Source organism: Schistosoma haematobium, chromosome 1, assembly GCF_000699445.3.
Source record: "Schistosoma haematobium chromosome 1, whole genome shotgun sequence".
NCBI classification, from domain to species: Eukaryota; Metazoa; Platyhelminthes; class Trematoda; order Strigeidida; family Schistosomatidae; genus Schistosoma; species Schistosoma haematobium.
In genome coordinates this window covers 31,233,406-31,253,695 of record NC_067196.1, presented here as the reverse complement: position 1 = coordinate 31,253,695, position 20,290 = coordinate 31,233,406, and the positions used below count along the sequence as shown (strand labels likewise).

At 35.9% G+C, this 20,290-nt stretch overlaps 1 protein-coding gene across 1 annotated transcript; it reads right to left on the bottom strand.

The window, feature by feature from the left end:
* Window positions 1-4,916: 4,916 nt before the first annotated feature.
* DRG1 (GTP-binding protein) lies at window positions 4,917-12,956 on the bottom strand. Its single transcript, XM_051218428.1, has 7 exons — window positions 12,843-12,956; window positions 9,496-9,862; window positions 9,282-9,451; window positions 9,053-9,238; window positions 8,779-9,014; window positions 6,171-6,266; window positions 4,917-5,092 (listed from the first exon to the last, which is right to left on the bottom strand). Exons 1-7 carry the CDS (start codon window positions 12,879-12,881, stop codon window positions 5,086-5,088), a joined length of 1,101 nt encoding a protein of 366 aa, XP_051073709.1. The 5' UTR covers window positions 12,882-12,956; the 3' UTR covers window positions 4,917-5,085.
* Window positions 12,957-20,290: the final 7,334 nt, after the last annotated feature.

Here is a 20,290-nt window from a genome sequence, read left to right as displayed (position 1 = left end):
TAAGCATTTTTCCAGATTAAAAGACACAACTTCTGTTTCAATTTTATTAAGTAAAGTATAACGAACAAGAAACACGTCCCATCTGAATCCCTAATATATGTATGAAAGTAGAAAGACAACGAAAGCCTTACAACTAATCCAACCAGCTCAGAAAATGCGATTTCAACAGAAAGTATTGAAGAGCCATTGTTTTCAGAGTTTATAAATCACCGAAAAATGTACAGTATAAACTGGTAAACGATATCTACTAAGATGAGGTTCTAACATGGTACACTCCTAGTGGAATTTCATTATTTCTGAAAATTCATATTTACAACAAATTAGATGGCATCCAGGATGATCTAGCATAACAAAGATCGTATATTGTTTACCCATTCTCTTGAAATATTCACACACGGATATCAATAACGGTCAACCACACTATGATTATAACATAGTAAATTGTTTCATGTAAATGATATGCAATTTCAAAGAAGCGTCGCAACCTAGATTTATAATTTCCTCAGTACTAGTGTAGTGAACGAGAACACAAGTCAAATGTATTTGTATAGAAAATTACAGAACGTTTTAGTAAAATCTGAGAACTACACAGCAAATACTTCATTTGCAAAATGTTAATCAATCGTCTCAAACCTAATTGTCTCTTCGTTTCCACACCAATCACTCTCTGTCCTCATTCTCTTTTCTTTGATCTTCATAACCTTCTGCCTCCAGGCATTTCACTTTCTATGGATGATACATACCACACACTACACTAGTAGTCACCTGATGAATCAACATTTACATCGCGAAACAACTATACTGTTGATCGGATTGATTACAAGATATTTTGATGATGAGTATTATCAAAATCGAAACTACCATCCCACGGACATAACATTTAAAGATGAATCATTTTTTAATTGTCTAGTGTTGTCGACAGGTTTTCTATTCGAAATCGCATAACCAAGAAAACATTATGATCTTTGGAACAAAATTAGGACAGATTAGGTTATTTCTAAGTGCTTATGTCACTACCTACTATATTCCACTAGCATATAAGGCACTTTCGCATCCACAATTCTATAAAAATGACAATGACGTCCAATAACGATTGTCTAAAGAATCGTTGCAACGGATAAAGTGCAGTGACAAAAGCATAACTCAATGGAAGTAAAGACCGTGGTATCGAAATTTGGCACTATGGTCTGAGATACATATTGAGTGATCACCAGAAACGTTAGTTGTTAGTAACTTCCAATCTCTTGAAAAATTACTAATCCGATGTAGTACTTGATTTTTTGCAGTAGAAAAAGAGATTAAGTGTTGATAAAAACGTAGCAATCAATAAGATAATCAGCCAAATCCAATGTAAAATTTGGTACATCACTATATCAGTAAACATTCCCACACCACGTCACAAAGAGAAAATGTTATCAAAATGAATGTCAAAGCCATAAAAGTAGCAACAGTATCAGTGATAGTATAAAGAAATTAGGCATAGAGAGTACGATTCGAGAAAGATGCATAAAAGGGATAAAATAATTTTAAAACACAGGATCTTAGGAAAGATAAAGAATGAGTAGGTGTATATCACTGCAATCAATTCTGAGCCGTGTGATTCGTCTCAAATAGCTAGTTATGATAATTGAGTGGACCTCAGCAAGGTAGTCAGAATTTACTAACATGACTTAGTCTTATGGTCAATGACCTCACGGACCGCTGCGAAGTTTTATTCTGAACGCCCCTAGTTTTCTTCCAACTCGCTCCTAGGTCATCAAATAACATGAGTCAAGGTAGACGGTTGTTGGACATACGTAATACACGTCTCAACCACCCCAGTCAGTGAAGATTTACAACCTGCATTTAGCACCATGCGTCTAGCTTCAACAGTATTCATTCAGCGGTTTCAACATACAGTAGTAAAACTTTGAAAACACTTATAGTCAAATATTAGTATTTGAATGGTCAAAAAAGTGACAACTATCTACACAGATTCCATGTGTTAGGAATGATACAAAGCTGATAATATAGATTACATCCTCTAAGCAACAAGTACTTAAAACCCTTTAAAAAAGCGCAAATTTTAAGGATACTCTAAACCGTTCTACATTAAACTCGACAGATAAGTGGTATTGATTACCAACAACACAACAAGATTCCAGGTATTAAAATTAATGCTAATTTTCGTAATTAATAAATAACTTAACATCTATACTGATTAAAATTCAATGTACACAATTAACGTGAATTAGTATATGATGAATTATCTAAGTCTGAACAAGACGAAGTGCATTAATTTTCAGTTACAAACGTTTTAATAACTAAGTGTTTGAAATTCAGACAGATAATCATTTTGCCTACAAGTTCCTTCACATATTTTTAGAAAAAAAACAATAAAAAAAGTTTCTACGTGCTTATCCTAGTCCGGTAACTAATTTTCCATTTAAAGAAGAACATACAAATATAAATACACGATAATATTCCAGTCAAAACGTTTGAAATTTCAATACAGAAAAGCATTATCATTGACATTTGCTAAAATTCAATTTTATAAAATTCCAAATATTCTTAAAAAGAAATAAGAAGAGAATTTGTAGTTCATTTCACTTTATTGATCATATCAACAGTATGCATAAACGATTGGCATTTATTATTATTATTGGGACTATAGTACGGTACAATGAATGATTGAGTACAATAAATAAGTAAAAATAAGTCGGACGTTTTACTAAGAACAAAAATGATGTGAACATAAGTTGGTATATACATATAAATAAATATATAGAGAATATGTAAAGCATAAACACTATTTCCACTTGGGTTCTGCTTGTAAGGAATCATGAAGCTTCTCCTGATGATGTTGACTAGAAGGACAATGAAACTATCACAACTAAACTACCCAGTTAAGAGATGGCTACTTGACAAAAGTCATCCTACTGTGCCACAAATCTTCTCTACCATCTAAAAATTAACCTAATCACAGTAAGTTGGTAAAAGTAAAACCAAGTTCCAGTGTTTTATTTGTCGAGTTAGGTATATATGAGGCTAATAGATAATAATACATATAAATCTTCGGTATCAGTATGAATTTATATTTGTGCTTTCTATTAGATATTAATAAAACTATAGATTTTGGAATTATATTTCACTTTCTATACTTTAATCAGATCTACAGTAATGTATAGAAATAGTAATGAGGGTTACCAGTTCCCAGATTATTGGAGACTTCATTTAAATTTCCTGGGACTAAGTGAAATTATGAAATAAATCGCTCCATCTAACATTTAGATAACAACTAGTAATTTCAAAAGTCTTTCTGTGCAAACTTTTAATAAGTATAATTACTATATCAGATGGCATTGAATTTTTCAAGGAGGATCATAAACCGAAATTCTCTGACTGTTTAGTTGAAAAACGACAAGACAACAATGTGACATCTAGCATTTCATAAAGCTAATACTTTCAAAGATTTATAAATCAACAAGGTAACAATGGTTACTAAACAACGCGTAAACAGAGTTATCCATCTCGCTGCAGAATTAGAAGTAAAACACAGAACCGGAACAAGTTAAGTTCTCATTTTGAACAAACGATTATCCTAAATATTTTATAAGTAGAGCGATGAAATATGAGGGTAAGATGACAATGGAATATTATCCGAAAAGCTAAATAACGATCGTGATCAGCTCTCATTATCAAGAGATATTAAAAGAAGTTGACATATTAACGTGAGTGTAGAACATTATCAATTACTGAACCTTAATACATTCAAAAGTAAATGGGTAGTACTCTATCTAAAAGGTCCAAAAATTGATTTCGATGGAAATGTTCTCTAAAATATTTAATTGCTAGATATAAAGGTAACAGTTGTATTTTTTACTCACTCCCTGTATTATATATATGTATATACATATATAAACAATTCATTAAGAGAAACGTTTAAAGGATTTTATTTCAAAGACTGAGACCTGTATACATTCAGTTGGAATACACGCGTCAATGAGCTGACAGCAATACTTCTCTTTATTAAAGTGACAACACGAATTTTTCTAAAGATTGAGATAAGTTAAGTGTGAATATTAAACCAATTGGTTCATAGAATAACCACGATTTACTTTCTTAGAGATAAATAATTTTCTACGAAGACATCAAGACGATAAAAAGATTTTGTAATGTCATACAGTATAATAAAACTAAACAGCTTGGTTGCTGTAAAATTATTTTGATTGTATGAATAATCAAACAAATACCTAGTACTAAAATTGATAAGTGAACTGTCGCATAAGTATTTCGAAATTCCCATGTTCACTATTTATTTGAGAAAAACTATATTTCTAAACAATTATCTAATTATCACTTTAACCTTGATATAATCAGATATAAGAATAGTCAATAAATATAACTGGAAATTGGTGTTTAGAAGATAGACAGATAAATTCGAAGGTGATTTCAGTACCAACCCACTACATTAACTGAAGAGCAACCAGAAAAAAATAAGTAATATACTGATTACGGTTCTCACTATGTACTGATTTTAATCTGACCATAAAAAAATTTTGTGAGTCCTCAGGAGCAAACAAGTGCGATTCTATTAGGAATCAGGACTTAGAATATGAGATTCCGTGGCAACTAAAATACCTTTGGACCATTAAAGTCAACATAAGAATGACCTACATATTCGAGTTTTGGTTAATGTGTTATCTGATTCCACAATATAACGTCTCCAAACTTAAGTACCAGTGTTTGGTAAATGAAGTAAGATATAACCAGAAACATTACCGGGAAACGTTATTCTTAAAAAAGCATGCCTATGTTGAAGTCTTGGTATATTTACCAACAAAACAACCAACCAAACTCTGTACCACCACCATACATACATAACATCGTTATCGATTAAACAATATCGCTACCAAAAATAAACACATGAAAGTCTACTCCACAAATACTTTTATTGAAAAACTATTGAAAATCTGTAAATACAATAATAATAACACGAAGCAATTGTCGAAATCATATCGCTGAAATATATTTGTCCATCAAAATTTTGGCAGACGAAATAAATACAGAAGAGAGGTAAAAGTGACACAGTGAACGGCGAATCGATCAAACTCTGAAACAAAAAGGGAAACAAGTGTTGTATATATACAGAACCTGTTTTTTATGACACTGAGAAATTACAAGTAAATATATGGTCAACGTATGATAACTAACTTCTGATGTTTGCCACGTTGATAGATGCAGACTACTTGGTTGGAGTTCGCGCAATTATCGTAAACAATGGTTGGAGACTCTGGGTGACATGGCTCAGAATCGATCACAATGGCGTTGGTGTATACACTCTTTGTCTTTCCTTAAACTATGAGATTAAAATCGTTTCATATCTTCTTTTCTACGAACTAATTCTTTCCCGTACTATGTCCTTAAATGCAATCATTTATATATATATTACCACTATTCAATTAACTACTTTTATGAATTCGGTGTTCATCTTGTTGTGCTAATGAGGTATGGCAACCTGGACCGACGCATATATGTGCCTGGTCCTACGTTGTAGCTGACTGACTGACTATATGGGTGTAGATTTTGTGATGATGATTTTTAGGATGAACGGCTTGCTGGGCGGTAAAAGGTTGAAACAAAACTATAGTAAACCAGCGGTAATGTGTATACAAAGTTTTACTAATATCGGGGAAATATAGAAACCTAAAGGGTAAAACCTCGTTGAGTCCTTTAAGTAAAAAAATTGTATCTGTATGTTGATTTTAACACTCAAGTTTATGACTTTAAATACATTTATAGTGTAGTTTTTTTAACTTTTAGTCTAAAAAAATATATTAGTTGCATTACTGAACTTTTGATTTTCACATAAGTACAGACTGATATTTGCTTACAAACTCATCTGTTAAGCGTTGGAACCCCGAAAGCCACTGTAGCACAGCTCCAGTTCAAGTATACGTTAAACATTAATTGCATCACTATTGGTAAATGTTAGCTAACAAACTTATTTTACTAACAACCCTACATTTATATCCTGGATTCCAAAAAGATAAACTTGCGCCGAATTCGGTTATTCGTTTTGATTATTATTTTGAAATTATAACCGTAGAACTTGGTGATAATTTCTTAAAACGAATACTATTCATTTATATATTGTATGGTGATATTCTAGGTAATCTGTGGATACTTACTTCTTAACAATTTGTACTACATCTTCATCGTGAAGTATATGATCTTTACCTACACGCTGTGGTTGATGTTTTACTGAAGAACCCCAAACAAAGGCACTAAAAAAATACGTAAAATACTCAAAATTATGAAACATTTAGTATTTGAAAACATAATTATTTTTATTATTTGGCCAAAAGAAATGTTACATTTAAGCTAGCCAGACTAAACTAAATTATTCAGATAGAACAATAATGTCCTGATGGGATTATTCCAGAATATGAATGGCAACTTCATTTTAAACTCAAAAATGATATTTCTAGAGGATATAATTATTATACTAACTTGGATTCTTAATAAAAAATTGTTTAACAACTAACTAGAAAACATAAATATTTCTTCCGAGATACTTCAGTATCGAGATTGAAATGAAAAGAATTATGGTATTCAGTGAAATGTTGAGTTCCGATTAAAATTAACTCTCTTTTTAGAAAAATAAACTAACGGTTTTAGGCAGCTAAAAAACTCTTTCTAAGCAGATTGTTAAAATCTGGATTAAATCAAAAAATCAAATAACTGGCGCGAACAGATAGTGAAAGTCCATAAATTATAAGAATGCAACTCGTCAACTACTTGCATGTTCCTGAAGTAAGATATGATAGAAATATTTCCGCATGTGATAATATTGCCAACTGTTTCCATAATTCTTAGGTAGAATACAGTACAGGTTGGGAACTATGTACAATTGTATGAATGTATCAAGTTCACAATATTCAATAACATGTATTTATAATTAACAGTAAAATAAATTTACAATGGTAAGTTGTTGGAGCAAGCTGAAAGGTTATGATGATTCTATTTCATCCAAAAAGGATCAACTCGTAGAAATTTTGAATAAGAAAAAGAGAATTCGGTGAAGAAAATTTTCTTTTCGATGAAATCATTTACTTAAGCTGTACATTCGTATATATAGTTATACGGAAAATATATATATATGGCATAAATTTGATATAAGATGTTGACTAAAAATTATTTAGAGCTTTTTAATAAAGATGAATGAAGTAGGCTAAGTTTATATAATTCTGTCTGACTGCTAAGATTAAGTAGCTTGCAATTAAAAGATAGAGGTGCATTATTCAGGTTTATATCGAGCAAAAAAGTCTTGAAATATAATGGACATGGAATCTTACAAGTTAAATGGAGCGACCCAATCGCTGAGATAAGCGACATGACAACACAGACTACTATAAATGATGGGTACTTTGGAGAAAACCTGAAGGACACAATATTTACTTAACGTGTTTATTGTCCCTTATTGACAAATAAAATTTGAAACTGTTCAAAATGACTAGATCCCAAACTACTGAGCCCTGGAGTCAGGTATTCGGAGATCAAACTATTTTAAGTTATCAAACACGACATCATATTTCAATAACCCATACAGAAATAGCATACGGAATTTTATGTATTTTGATAAAACCACAGATTTTTGATAAATTCAAAGGATATGAAGTGACGGTAAAATTGGTCTGTTCTTAATGGTTCCTTCTTGATAGAGATTTATTGGAAATTTCAAATGTAACTTCCTATTTGTTACAAATTTACTAATGAATGGTAAAAATATGTCGAAGAGTTTGATAATAATACATAATTTGGAAAAACAGCTACTGAACGCTTCGTTTGTTCAAAAAATCCAAGTTAGGTGTGGATACTACATAAAAATAATGTTATACTGAGCACTATTTATATGTCACGAAAGAGCGCTTTATCAGTACAAAACACTAGCAAGCCAAGGTAAATATGAAAAATGAAATTTTGTGTAAATAAATATGGGATAAAATCCTAAATTTCGCACTGCCTACTCATCAGTAAACCAAAAATGGGAGGAGATTAATGTTCAAACAGCCGAAAACATTATCACATATTTAAACTAGGTAGAAATAAGTGGTGCATTGTAATTAATGACTCCTTAACATATGGTTAATTAAAGATAACTATAAGCATAAATCTGGCTCTGAAACCTGTAAAAGATAGGCCATCGTACAGTCAGTAGTAAAGAATGGTCGAAGTAGAAATAGTATGCGAACTTGATTTGGATACTAGTTACCACGCAAATGAATCTTATGGCACTGCACCAGGTCTTTGTGGACTGGATCTATGGACCAGAAATTTTGGAAGCGGTCAAATGGGCAAAATGCTCTGAAGTCTATGAACTCGCAGAATATCTAAGTTCTATCACCAACCATAAAAATCAATAATGACAAAAGTGATTATGAACTATTAGTCTGCAAGGCACGTAAGTTTATTCTAAACTAATTTGTCTATCTTACCTAACTTTTTCTATGAGATTTATACTTCTCATTAACTTCTCTTTAAGCTCTAGCTTACTCTATAGTTCGTCGTTGTCAAAGGTGTCATGCTATTTAAACATTCTTACGTTGAATACTAAGGGTTTATAGCATTTATTTTATAAAATTAAAAAGTATTAGGACTAAAGAGAATGTACAGAACTATTTCACTTCATCGTCTGATAAACCGTATTTAACGACTGTTCTGATATAAAACTTTCCAGAAGTGACCAGAGCATTTACACAAAAATTATTAAATCTTTCAACTGTTAACTGGACTTACTACTTGAATTCCTTGATTAAAGTCTTGTGCAATTTATTGCAAAAGTCCTCAACAGTATGCGAAGCAGATCTCAAAATAACCGGAGCGTTGTAATCAGGCAACTGCCCTTTGGGTTTTGTGTAAATTCTTATCAAGTTTAAATACTCCCATATTAGCTCAAGTAGATCATCAAAATTCCATTTGTGATGAGCTGAAATGGGCACACAATGAGGAACACGACAAATGATATCTAACTCCTAACAAAATCCGAACAATTACATGACTCGTTTCATACCTCAATGGTAATCTGATCAATTTTGTTGAGAACATATATACACGGAATATAAACACGACTTCCTTCGATCACATCAATTAGATCTTCAGCAGTTGCATCGCATCTAAGTGAGACATCTGCATTGTGTATTTTATATTCACTTAAAATAGTTTTTATTACTTCTTTATCTAATTCAGATTGAGGGACCTGCAAACGTCATTTTTAGCAAAATAGAATGAGGAAAACTTACTAAACTTTGAATATTCAGGCCTCCTTTTTCTTTACGGCGTAATGTAATGTTAGGAGGACTTTTGTTTAATCTGATACCAAATCCCTCTAATTCGTTTTCTAGAAGTTTTTTGTGTTGTAAAGGCTTAAGGACATCTAGCACCATGAGAATGAGAGTGCACGTTCGGGCAACTATCCGTAAAAATTTACTGACGTCTCTTGCAAACATGACTTACCAGCTATCACCTGTTTTCCTCTACCCTTTCCATCTTTGGCACCTTCTATAATACCGGGTAGATCAAGTAGTTGAATTTTAGCTCCTTTGTACCTAATAACGCCTGGCACAGTGGTAAGGGTTGTGAACTCATAGGCAGCCACTTCAGAATAGACACCGGCCAAATTGCACAGAAGTGTTGACTTTCCGACTGATGGGAAACCCACAAAGCCGATACGTGCATCTCCCGTTTTAGCAACATCAAAACCTTCTCCACCTCCGCCAGTACCACCTTTGGGTTCAATAAGTTCTCGTCTAAGTTTAGCCAACCGAGCCTTTAATAATCCTAAATGACCCATGGTATTTTTGTTTTTCTGTGTCCTAGCCATCTATGAACGGAAATTGAGCATAAGAAAACAGGCTGTGAAAATGAATCCATAATATTTGAGTTCACTAAAGAATCTTTATTCATGCAGTACAGTTAATAGAGAAAACTACATAGACGTTTGAAAAAGTGGCAGTTTGGAGGTAGACTAATAAGATAATTTAGTTATCGAGGACTGTTGGATTAAAAGATTAAGTACTCAACTTTTATCCACTAGGTTACGGATAGGCAACCAACTCTGCTTGATCAATTTGATATTTCAAGTATGCAAGCCTGTATTTGGATCATATTTTGTCACATCTTATTCTCATAAAAAACCTTGAAACGAGAAAATTACTGTATGATAACAGGTGGTACTATGATGAGTAAAATATATCGGCATTTTAATCTATTATAATGTAGCTGATAATTCACCACAATTACCTGGGCCTGTTAAAGTGAAAGTATCATTACTTTTGACAAATAAAACCAAAACGCTAGAACTTAAGGCATTTTTATGAAATTTCGAAAGTTTAGTGATATACAAACATTTTTATGACATACCGAAGATTACATTCGCGAACAGTATTTCTCACTTGATTACTAGATCCATCTGGATTGAATGGTTATCACTCCGGTTTAACCTCATACATTTTCTCAAACTTCATTGTGTAATCAGATTTACTTGACAACGAGATGTTGAAAGTCAGATGTCAACAGTATTTAAAATATGAATAGCTATATTTTAGCCATACACACCAGACTCAGTCAGTCAGTAACAACGTAGAACTTCGCACGTACGTACATCAGTTCGAGTTGCCATACATTAGCACAGAGATACAGTTGTTGATTCAAATCCCGTAGTGGTAGAGGTAGTAAAAGTATAAGCAGTAATCGGAAACATTAGGGTTTGAAGATGTTACTCAAGGAGTATAATCCAGTGAAATAAATATGGAAAGAGGAAAAAACGGGACATGAAGAATTCAGAAGATTAGAATTTGCGAGGACACAAAGAGTGGATGCACTTGAGCCATTACAAACGATTTTGAGCCATGTCATTCAGGGTCTCTAACCATCGGTTGCTATCATCTCGCAGATCTCAACCAGGTAGTCTGCACCTCTACCAACATGGCTCAGTCCACTTGTCAGTTACTTCATGGATTTGTGCCATGTTTTGGTCTGGCCGCCACTAGCTTTCTTCCGACCTACTCCTACACCATAAAACATCCCACATCGGAGAGTCAGTGGTTGGGCATACGTAACATGTGTCCCAGCCATCTTAACTGATGAAGTTTCACTACTTCACCAATTGATTTGCCATCCTTACCTAGTACTCGTTTCCTAACAACTGCATTACTTACTCGGTAGTTCCAGGACATAAGAGCAATGCTTCGAAGACACCTCTGATTGAATGCTAGTAACCTACGAATATCCTCTACTCTTACCGGCCATGTTCCACTATTATAAAGCAGGACGGAACGAACTGCTGCACAGTAAACTCGTCCTTTGGTTGATAGACGGATATCTCGCCTACGCCATAAATGACGCAAGTTGGCAAACGCTAGTCGGGTCTTCTGTATCCTTTTGAAAGAAGCAAGAACAAAGATTCTAGCAGAATAACATGAATTCGTTTTATTTCGTAGGTTCTCGTCAGCTGCTAACAACCTACGAAATAAAATGAATTCATGTTATTCTGCTAGAATCTTTGTTCTTGCTCTTTTAAAAATGATAAAGGGAACTATGTGTATGAAATCTTCTGTATCCGCACTGAGAATTTGTCACACACCAGACCGCAAGGGCTGATGAGACTTCCAAGATAAGTGAAGCAGTCGACACGCTCAACTACTTCACACATCAGACTACATATAAGGGATAGATAGTTTGCAAGTAAGAAGCGTGATTTATGCTGAAGTAATTTGATCGATTCGATTTTGTTGTCAAAATCAATGCACGAGTTGGTGTTTCAGTTTACATAGTTTAAGAATAATATGGTCATAAATGAGAATAAGTGAAAGTATGATTTGTGCACGGCCACGAAGCGATACTAAAGTGGCCTTGAGAATGTCAACCAACTTACTATGGTTGATTAGAGGTTCTGGATTGGCGTAAGGAATTAAAATTAGGATCTACAGTTAGATGTTATGGTTAGGAACGAGGGTCAGGGTTCACATCACAAACTGACACCTTCTATAATGGCGAAATACCATTTACCCACATTGATAAATAAATTTGGTGTCGATATTAACAAACTTTCATCACAGCCGTAACTGGTTTATCCATGAATTATAGCTTCGCCTGAAAATTCAGGAGGTCATACGTATATAAAATTGTGATACAAGTAGAAGTAAATGATTATTCGTCAAAACAGTGAGTAGAGTTGTAAACTATATACTAATACTGAGGAACTAAGCCCAAAAACGTTTGGAAAAGAACGGTGCTGAGTGGAAGAGCCGACGTGAAAAAAATGAGTTACTCTGAAGGTTACAGTGATCTATAGTGTTTATGTTGCATCATGTTTTACGCGATGTCACAATGAATTATTGCACTTAACAAAACTATTTTGTAAGATTAGTTTAAGTATACGAGATATGCCAAGAACGTATTTATTTATTTCAACTGGTATGGGCCCTAAATTCCCTTGCGATTAAAAGCTCTCTATTGACGCGAGCTTACATAAGTTATTAAGTATGCGGAAAAACACATCTCTAAGTACAGATCTCTTGAGTAACTCTTAAGTTTTAAAGCAAGATTTATCTTGAAATGAACAAACAGAGAAACGATACATGGTAGCAATATAATGCGAATCGCTGCTACCTAACGAAATATAATTCACTAGGTAATATCGAAGCCAGACCCAACTTTTAGCAGCAATAAAACTCTTAGGTAAAAGGTGATAAAACATTGATTGACTATAAGATGCAAAACATGACACGTCAAAATGAAATCAATATAACTTAGAAAACGCCCAAAAGATAAGTACACAAACAGCTTTACGACAAAGTTACCTCTGCTTCTATTTCGGCTATCTTCTGTAGGATGCTCATTTCCACGAAGTTGCCTGACCTTACAATTTACATAGATCGGCAAGGTTGACCTGCAATGCACTTTCAAATAAGAACGACCGAATTCAGCTTTATTTAAACTTACGAAACCTAGAAGTGTAAAAGACCTGTTTAAGTCTCATGGGTAGTTATCTTTATTTCGAATAATTTTATAGTGAGTCTACTGAATAATCTGTAATAATGTGTTGAAGTGAACTGCTCCTATTGTTGAGAATTCTTTTCCATATTTATCAGTTAAATAAAGATAACTGACCGTTCTCGTGTGAATTTTCCCGGTTTGATGGACGTTGGTATTCAAGCTCAAAGTATCAGAATTCCTCATTAAGCTAATCAAACTCAACAATATCCCCTAAGAAAAAGCATCTGCCACAAAAATATCATACAGTTCTTCCGATTACTTATACATAGTCTCCTGTAGAGTTTAGAATGTGACAAGTGACTCTGACACATACCTCTTCATTATAGTTACTTCATACATTTCTTTCCCATGGGATGGATTTTACCTAATAATTAAAGGTTTCCTATCTTTTGAGGAATCCTAAAATATCATCCCCGAAACTTTTCCACCCTCTACTTAGAATCGAATCCTCTCAACCCGCAGAATCAGTCACCAGTTGCATTATATCAACGCTTTAACTTGCAAAACTCGACTATTGTCCGTATAACATACTTTTACTGCTGGAACTGATCTACTGTGAAGTTAACTGGGAATAATAAGTTGTTTAACTAAAGTATTCTTCTGCAGAAGGTACATAATCCACTGGATCCTTTCTCTACCAAACCCCGGTTATGTATCGTGCACCCCTGACCAGTTAATGGGGTTTCCGAGAAAGGATGGAGTCTCACATCAAGACAAGCTTAGAAAACTTGACTGGTATGCAAAATGATATGGCCAAGCTGTCTCACGATCTAGTCCAAACCCAATATCTAATTTACCCAAAGTGGTAATAATGGGTCCGAGATACCTTAAGCAGTTCTGTATCAGATTATCAGTTTTGGATAGCTGGACTATTTTTAATCTGCGATAGCAGGTTGTATGGTACGTTCTCTCCGGAGCACAAATTTTAGTGCAGTACACATCAACCTCAGGCCTGCAATCAGTGTTCCATGTGGCTGAGTATACTGTGAGTATGATTGTGTGCTCACTGCCATCTGCCTATGTGCCGTGAACACTAGTATAGTGTGATGACCGGACAAACACTTTAATCAACTCGATACTCGCGCGCTATTCAAAAGGGACAGTGGTATTTTTCCTCTGAATAATTTTCATAGATTCAGATTCAGATTTGTGTAGTAAGGACAGAAGGCCTACGGCCTATGTTATTCCTTTTCTAGTATGCTTCTGTGAGTGTCAAGTCTCCCCTAGAATGAATCAATGGAAGATGCGGACACCACTGCTACGGGTAACAGGTTCCAAGTATTGATGACTCGGTGTGAAAACCTGTATGCCACGGGTATTTTGTTCGTTCTTGGCTTTTCTACTCGCCTGCTATATCCTCTGAGGTGTCCCGATCTAGTGGGAAGAAAGAGAGAGAATAAGTTAGGTCCGAAATCATTTCTCAGTATTCTGTACATCAAAACTAGATCTCCCCTTAGTCTGCGATAGGACAGAGTGAAGAGGTTCAGTTTTTCAAGCCGCTCTTTGTGTGGTAAACCCCGGAGTTCTGAAATTGCGCAGGTAGCTGTCCTCTATATTTTTTCCAGGATATCCCAGTCACCTTTTAAATAGGAGCTTGCAGCTTGAACTCAGTTCCCAAGCTTGGTTCTCACCAAGGTTTTGTATACTGTAGTGAACATGGTAAGATATAACTTAGTGAACGTTTGTTTTACAGCCCAGAGGGTTCTAACCCCCTTAGCTGCGACCTCCCGGCAATGGGCCGTCGCCTTAAGATCATTACTCACTATCACCCTTAGATCCTTATGAGACCGGACTACGGGTAATGACACATCCCCTATGTTGTACGTATTAACCTTTGAATCCCCCAAGTGCATGTAGACACATTTTTTCCGAGTTGATAGGCATCAGACACTCTTTAGACCAGTTTATCATATTATTCAAGTCTGCCTGAAGAGTAAATGCGTCTTTGTCTCCAGTTATTACTCGCCAACTTTTTACATCGTCAGCGTATAATAACATTGGAGACTGTACTATACTTGTAAGATCATTAACGTACATTATAAAAAGTAAAGGACCTAGGACTGAACCTTGGGGTACTACACTAAGTACTGGTCTCCAGATGGAACACTTGGAATTTATCCCTACATTTTGCCTACGACCTACTAGGAAATCCTTAATCCATTTTAAAAGAGGTACGGCAATACAAAGGTTTGCCAACTTCAATAGCAGTCTATTAGTTGGCACCTTGTCAAAAGCCTTACTGAAGTCTATGTAGACATCATCCAGAACTCCCTAGCTATAAGGAGGTTCGTTGTACAGGATAGACCCTTTCTGAAACCATGTTGTGCCATGTTCAGCAAGTTATTGGTTTCCATAAATGCCGTTATGGTCCGTTTGATTATTCTTTCCAGTATTTTAATTACAACACTGGTGAGGCTTCCAGGTCTGTAATTCGATGGAACTTGTCGTGGACCTGTTTTATGTATGGGAGTGACAATTGCGTCCTTCCAGTCCATAGGTAACACACCTTGGTCAAGTGACATTTTGAATATCACAGTCAGTGGGCCTGCGATATATTGGACAATATGTCTCAAGATTTAAGGGTGTAGTTCATCTGACCCTGGTGACTTCTCCATGTTTAGGGTGCTAAGAGCGTTGAGCACATCGTTTTGGTCGAAGTCCATGGTGAGCAGCTGGTTTGTTGACTCTGTATCCGGGTCTGGTTCTCTGTCTAGCGGAGGTTCCTGAGTGAAAACTGCCCCGAAATAGTCATCCATAGCCTCTGCTTTATCCTGATCTTCCTCTATCATTTCGGATTCACTTCCTTCTTTAATTAGGTCGGGAATCCAATGATGCATCCTTGTTTTGTAGTTTATGTACGAGAATATCCTCTTGGGCTGCTTGAGTGCAGATTGTGCCAGCTGCATTTCATATGTTCTTTGAGCTTCCCGAATTCTAGTTATACACTCGTTTCTTATCGATCTGTAGTGTTCCATCGTACCTGCTGTGCCAATGCTGATGGCAACATCCCAGCATTTCTTCTTTCATCTTAGTAAGCGTCGAATATCCCGCTCTATCCAGGAATGTCCGTGCTTCTTTTTCTTTGGGACAGTCCAGGATATGTATGGTTGAGTTACCCGATTGTATAACTGCCTGAATAGGGTCCATGCCTCTTGTACTGATGCCTTTGAGTCAATTTACCAGTTCTCAGCCGATGCTGCGGAGTTGACTGACTCCATATCTGCCTTCCATATGTTAAGACGGGCGGGCGCAACTGTTTGACATGCAATCTCAGCCATGAATTTGAATAAGATGACTGCATAGTCACTTCTCCCTAGTGGTGGGAGAAAAGCCATTTGACTAACGTCATCACCGTGTGTGAAGACTAAATCTAAAAGAGGAGAAGAGTTACGCCAGAACTTAAGTTTACTTAGGAGAAAATCATCTGCTACACATTCTGGACTGCGATATACTACAACTACTTCAATATCTTGCCTTCGGCATTTCAACGCATCAAAACTACTGTTTTTGCTTCAACTGAATTTTTTCAGTTAAAGTAATCCCCAAGAGTACCGCTTCTTCTCCAGTGAAGTTTATCATCTTTACGAGTGCAGATACGTGAAAAACTAAAAACACTGGTTCTTAGTCTTCGTCATTGAATATATCTCTGAGCATTGTTTGTATCCACAGGTGTTAAGTTCTTTCTGCAGCTACTGAAGTCCGATTTCTTACTGCTTTTTTATTTTATTTATATATAAACATAAAACAAATCCATGGCACAACTGAAACATTGTTGTGGTAGACCAGCATGCTACTTCTTCGTCAATGAGGGGACGCAATGTGATAACCGCATTAAGTGGCATGACATTGTGTGATCCGGACTCTCACCGGCTGCATATAAACGATGCTGCAAACCATTATCACTTTGGTTTTGTAAAGAATGTTGTTCCACTAAGTCTCTGCTGATTCTATAGGCGATCGAGCTGCTAAACAAAGCAAAGAAATTACCCTCTGATAAACAGGCAGCAGAAGATGAACAGAACTTTGCTTTCAGGGAAATTAAGAGCGTTATTATAAGCCCGGCTCTAGACTTAAATGAGACCATAAAGGTGAACCTCATCAGGGAAGCAGATAAGCATATATATGAAGGCATTGTTACAAGGAGAAAGAAGTGCGCAGAGAAGAAGAAACTGCCTATGTGAATCTGTGTGTTCAGTTGCGGATTCACATATCAATTTGATACAAAGTATAGGGGAGCCAAGTCTGAGCAGTGTAGAGGAAGTTATCAAGAGACAAACTAAGGCAAATGAGTGGCTCACAGTCACGCCTAGGAAAAGCAAAGTAAGAAAGCAGAATGCAACCTCAGGGTTTGACGCCAAATTGAAATCGGATTGCAGGGAAGAGACGGTTTCAGGATATAAAATTCCACGGCGTGTCAAAACGGACATCCCTGAAAGGTTAGCCTTTTTTCATAAGTTAAGAGAATCTTCTGATAAGGAACTAAAGGCTGGATCGGAGCACGACCTCATTCATGATAATTCCTTGATAAGCAAGCTACTCCCAAAACGGTTCGAAGAGTTAGCATTAGTAAGCTTTATAGGATAGGACAAAAGGCAGATTCTGAAAGTCCTCAGAAAATCCTCCTCTTGAAGGTTACTTTTGCTACGGTTGACAAAAGAAACCTGATACTAGGTAACTCACGTAAACTGATTGTATCCGGAATATATGTCCGTGAGGATCTCAGCCTAGCTGATCGTATTAAGAGTCGAGATGCGGGAGTGGAAATAAATGAGCGCCACCGAAATGGTGAAAGAAACCTTGTTCTTAAGGGTTTTCAGATTGTAAAATTTCGGATCGAAACGATCCCCAAACCACTCTGGGTGACAAGGTAAAGTTCTCCACAAGATTAAAGGTGTGCTACACAAATGCTTGCATCCTACTAAATAAAATGGCGGAGCTCAAGACAACGGTGGGTAATGAAAAACGGATGTTATTGCCGTCTCAGAAGCATGGTTAGCATCAGAAGTGTTAGATAATGAAATTCATTTGACTGGTTTTTTATCCAGTAGGGCTGATAGATTAAACTGTAGGGGAGGCGGGGTTATCCTGTACACACAAACTACCCTAACCTTACGAGCAGTTGAAACAGTGGCACGTAATCCAGGGACATGTGAACTGATGCGATGCAAGCTGAAATGCAGACGACAAGATATTGAATTAGTTGTAAAATATCGCAGTCCAGAATGTGTAGTAGGTGATTTCCTTCCAAGCAAACTTAGGTCCTGGTGTAATGGGGGTAAGAGCCTTATGGTAGGCGACTTTAATGCACCGTATATAAACTGGGTTAACTTAGAAGTAGGGTCATCGATAACGTCATTCGACTGCAAACTGTTAGAAACCTCGACTGCATTAGCTTTATTCCAGCACATTAGAAATCCCACAAGATATGACTTAAAAAGCCCCTCTTCTCTTTCGGATTTAGTCTTCTCACACGGTGATGGCGTCGGACAAATGAATTTTCCCACAACATTAGAGAGAAGTGACCATGCAGTCATCTTATTCAAATTCATGGCTGAGATTGCATGTCAAACAGTTGCGCCCGCCCGTCCTAAGATATGAAAGGCAGCTATGGAGTCAGTCAACTCCGCAGCATCGGCTGAGAACTGGTAAATTGACTCAAAGGCTTCAACAGAAGAGGCATGGAATTATTTTAGGCACTTGTACAATCGGGTAACTCAACCATTCATACCCTGGACAGTCCCAATGAAGAAACACGGCCATCCCTGGATAGGCCATGATATTCGGCGTTTACCAAGACAAAGGAAGAAATGTTGGGATGCTGCTATCAACATTGGCACAGCAGGTACGACGGGACGCCAGAGATTGGTAGGAAACATGTGTATAAATAAAATTCGGGAAGCTCAAAGAACATATGAAATGCAGTTAGCGCAATTTGCAGTCAAGCAATCTAAGAGAATATTCTCGTACATAAACTACAAAACAAGGATGCATCATTGGATTCCCGACCTAATTAAAGAAGGAAGTGAATCCGAAATGATAGAGGAAGATCAGGATAAAGCAGAGGCTATGGATGACTATTTCGGGGCAGTTTTCACTCAGGAACCTCCGCTAGACAGAGAACCAGACCCGGATACAGAGTCAACAAACCACCTGCTCACTGTGAACTTCGATGAAGATGATGTGCTCAACGCTCTTAGCACCTTAGACGTGGAAAAGTCAACAGGGTCAGATGAACTACACCCCAAAATCTTGAGACATATTGCACAGTGTATAGTGGCTTCACTGACTGTGATATTTAACGTGTCGCCTGACCAAGGTGTGTTACCTATGGACTGGAAGGACGCAATTGTCACTCCCATACATAAAACAGGTCCACGACAAGTTCCATCGAATTACAGACCTGGAAGCCTCACCAGTGTTGTAGTTAAAATATTGGTAAAAATAGTCAAAAAGACCACTTTTATTTGATTATCATAGAATTTTTTAAATTACTGTTTTGTATTTTAAACTCTAATCAGTTATTATTATTACCTTAAACAAGTTTTCCTGATTATTATTCAGTCTATTATTATTATTATCAGCTTTATTCAATATCATATTTTTTTGGTACAATATAGAATTCTCAGCGTAAAGTATTTCAACAAGTTTCCGTTTCTTTCTTCTTGGTCGGTCCTGGCGATAAATATTGAGTGATCTCCAGTTAGATGTTAACAGTTCACTAAATGAACATCTGTGCATTCTTTCCGTTGTATATTGCCAGCAACCACATTGTCTCTTATTGAGTTTTTTGTATCTTTGACAACGAAAGGTTGTACACTTTTCAGAAACGCAGCAGAATAGGTTATGCGATTAATAAACATAGTGATATATTAAAACAAACAAAAATAGATAACTTGTTGAAATATCTAGATGGCAGGAACAGGTAGCCCAGATGATCAAGCAGGTTGCTTTTCTTCATATCTATCGATTAGACTATTACCTGGCCCATAAATTATTTTCTTCCTTACCCCTTGATTAGTACGTGACCTCATTTGTTATTTATTCTCGAATCCATTTTCGTGATGCATTATTCACTAGTCTCCTATAGACATATATTTTCCATATAACAATATATATGAATATACAGTTTAGGTAAATAATGTTGTCGAGAAGAAAATTTTCTTCGCTGAATTCTCCTTTTTTTACTCAATGACACTGCGGGTTATTTTAATCAACATAATGACATTTGTGGAAAACAATAACATGTTAAACA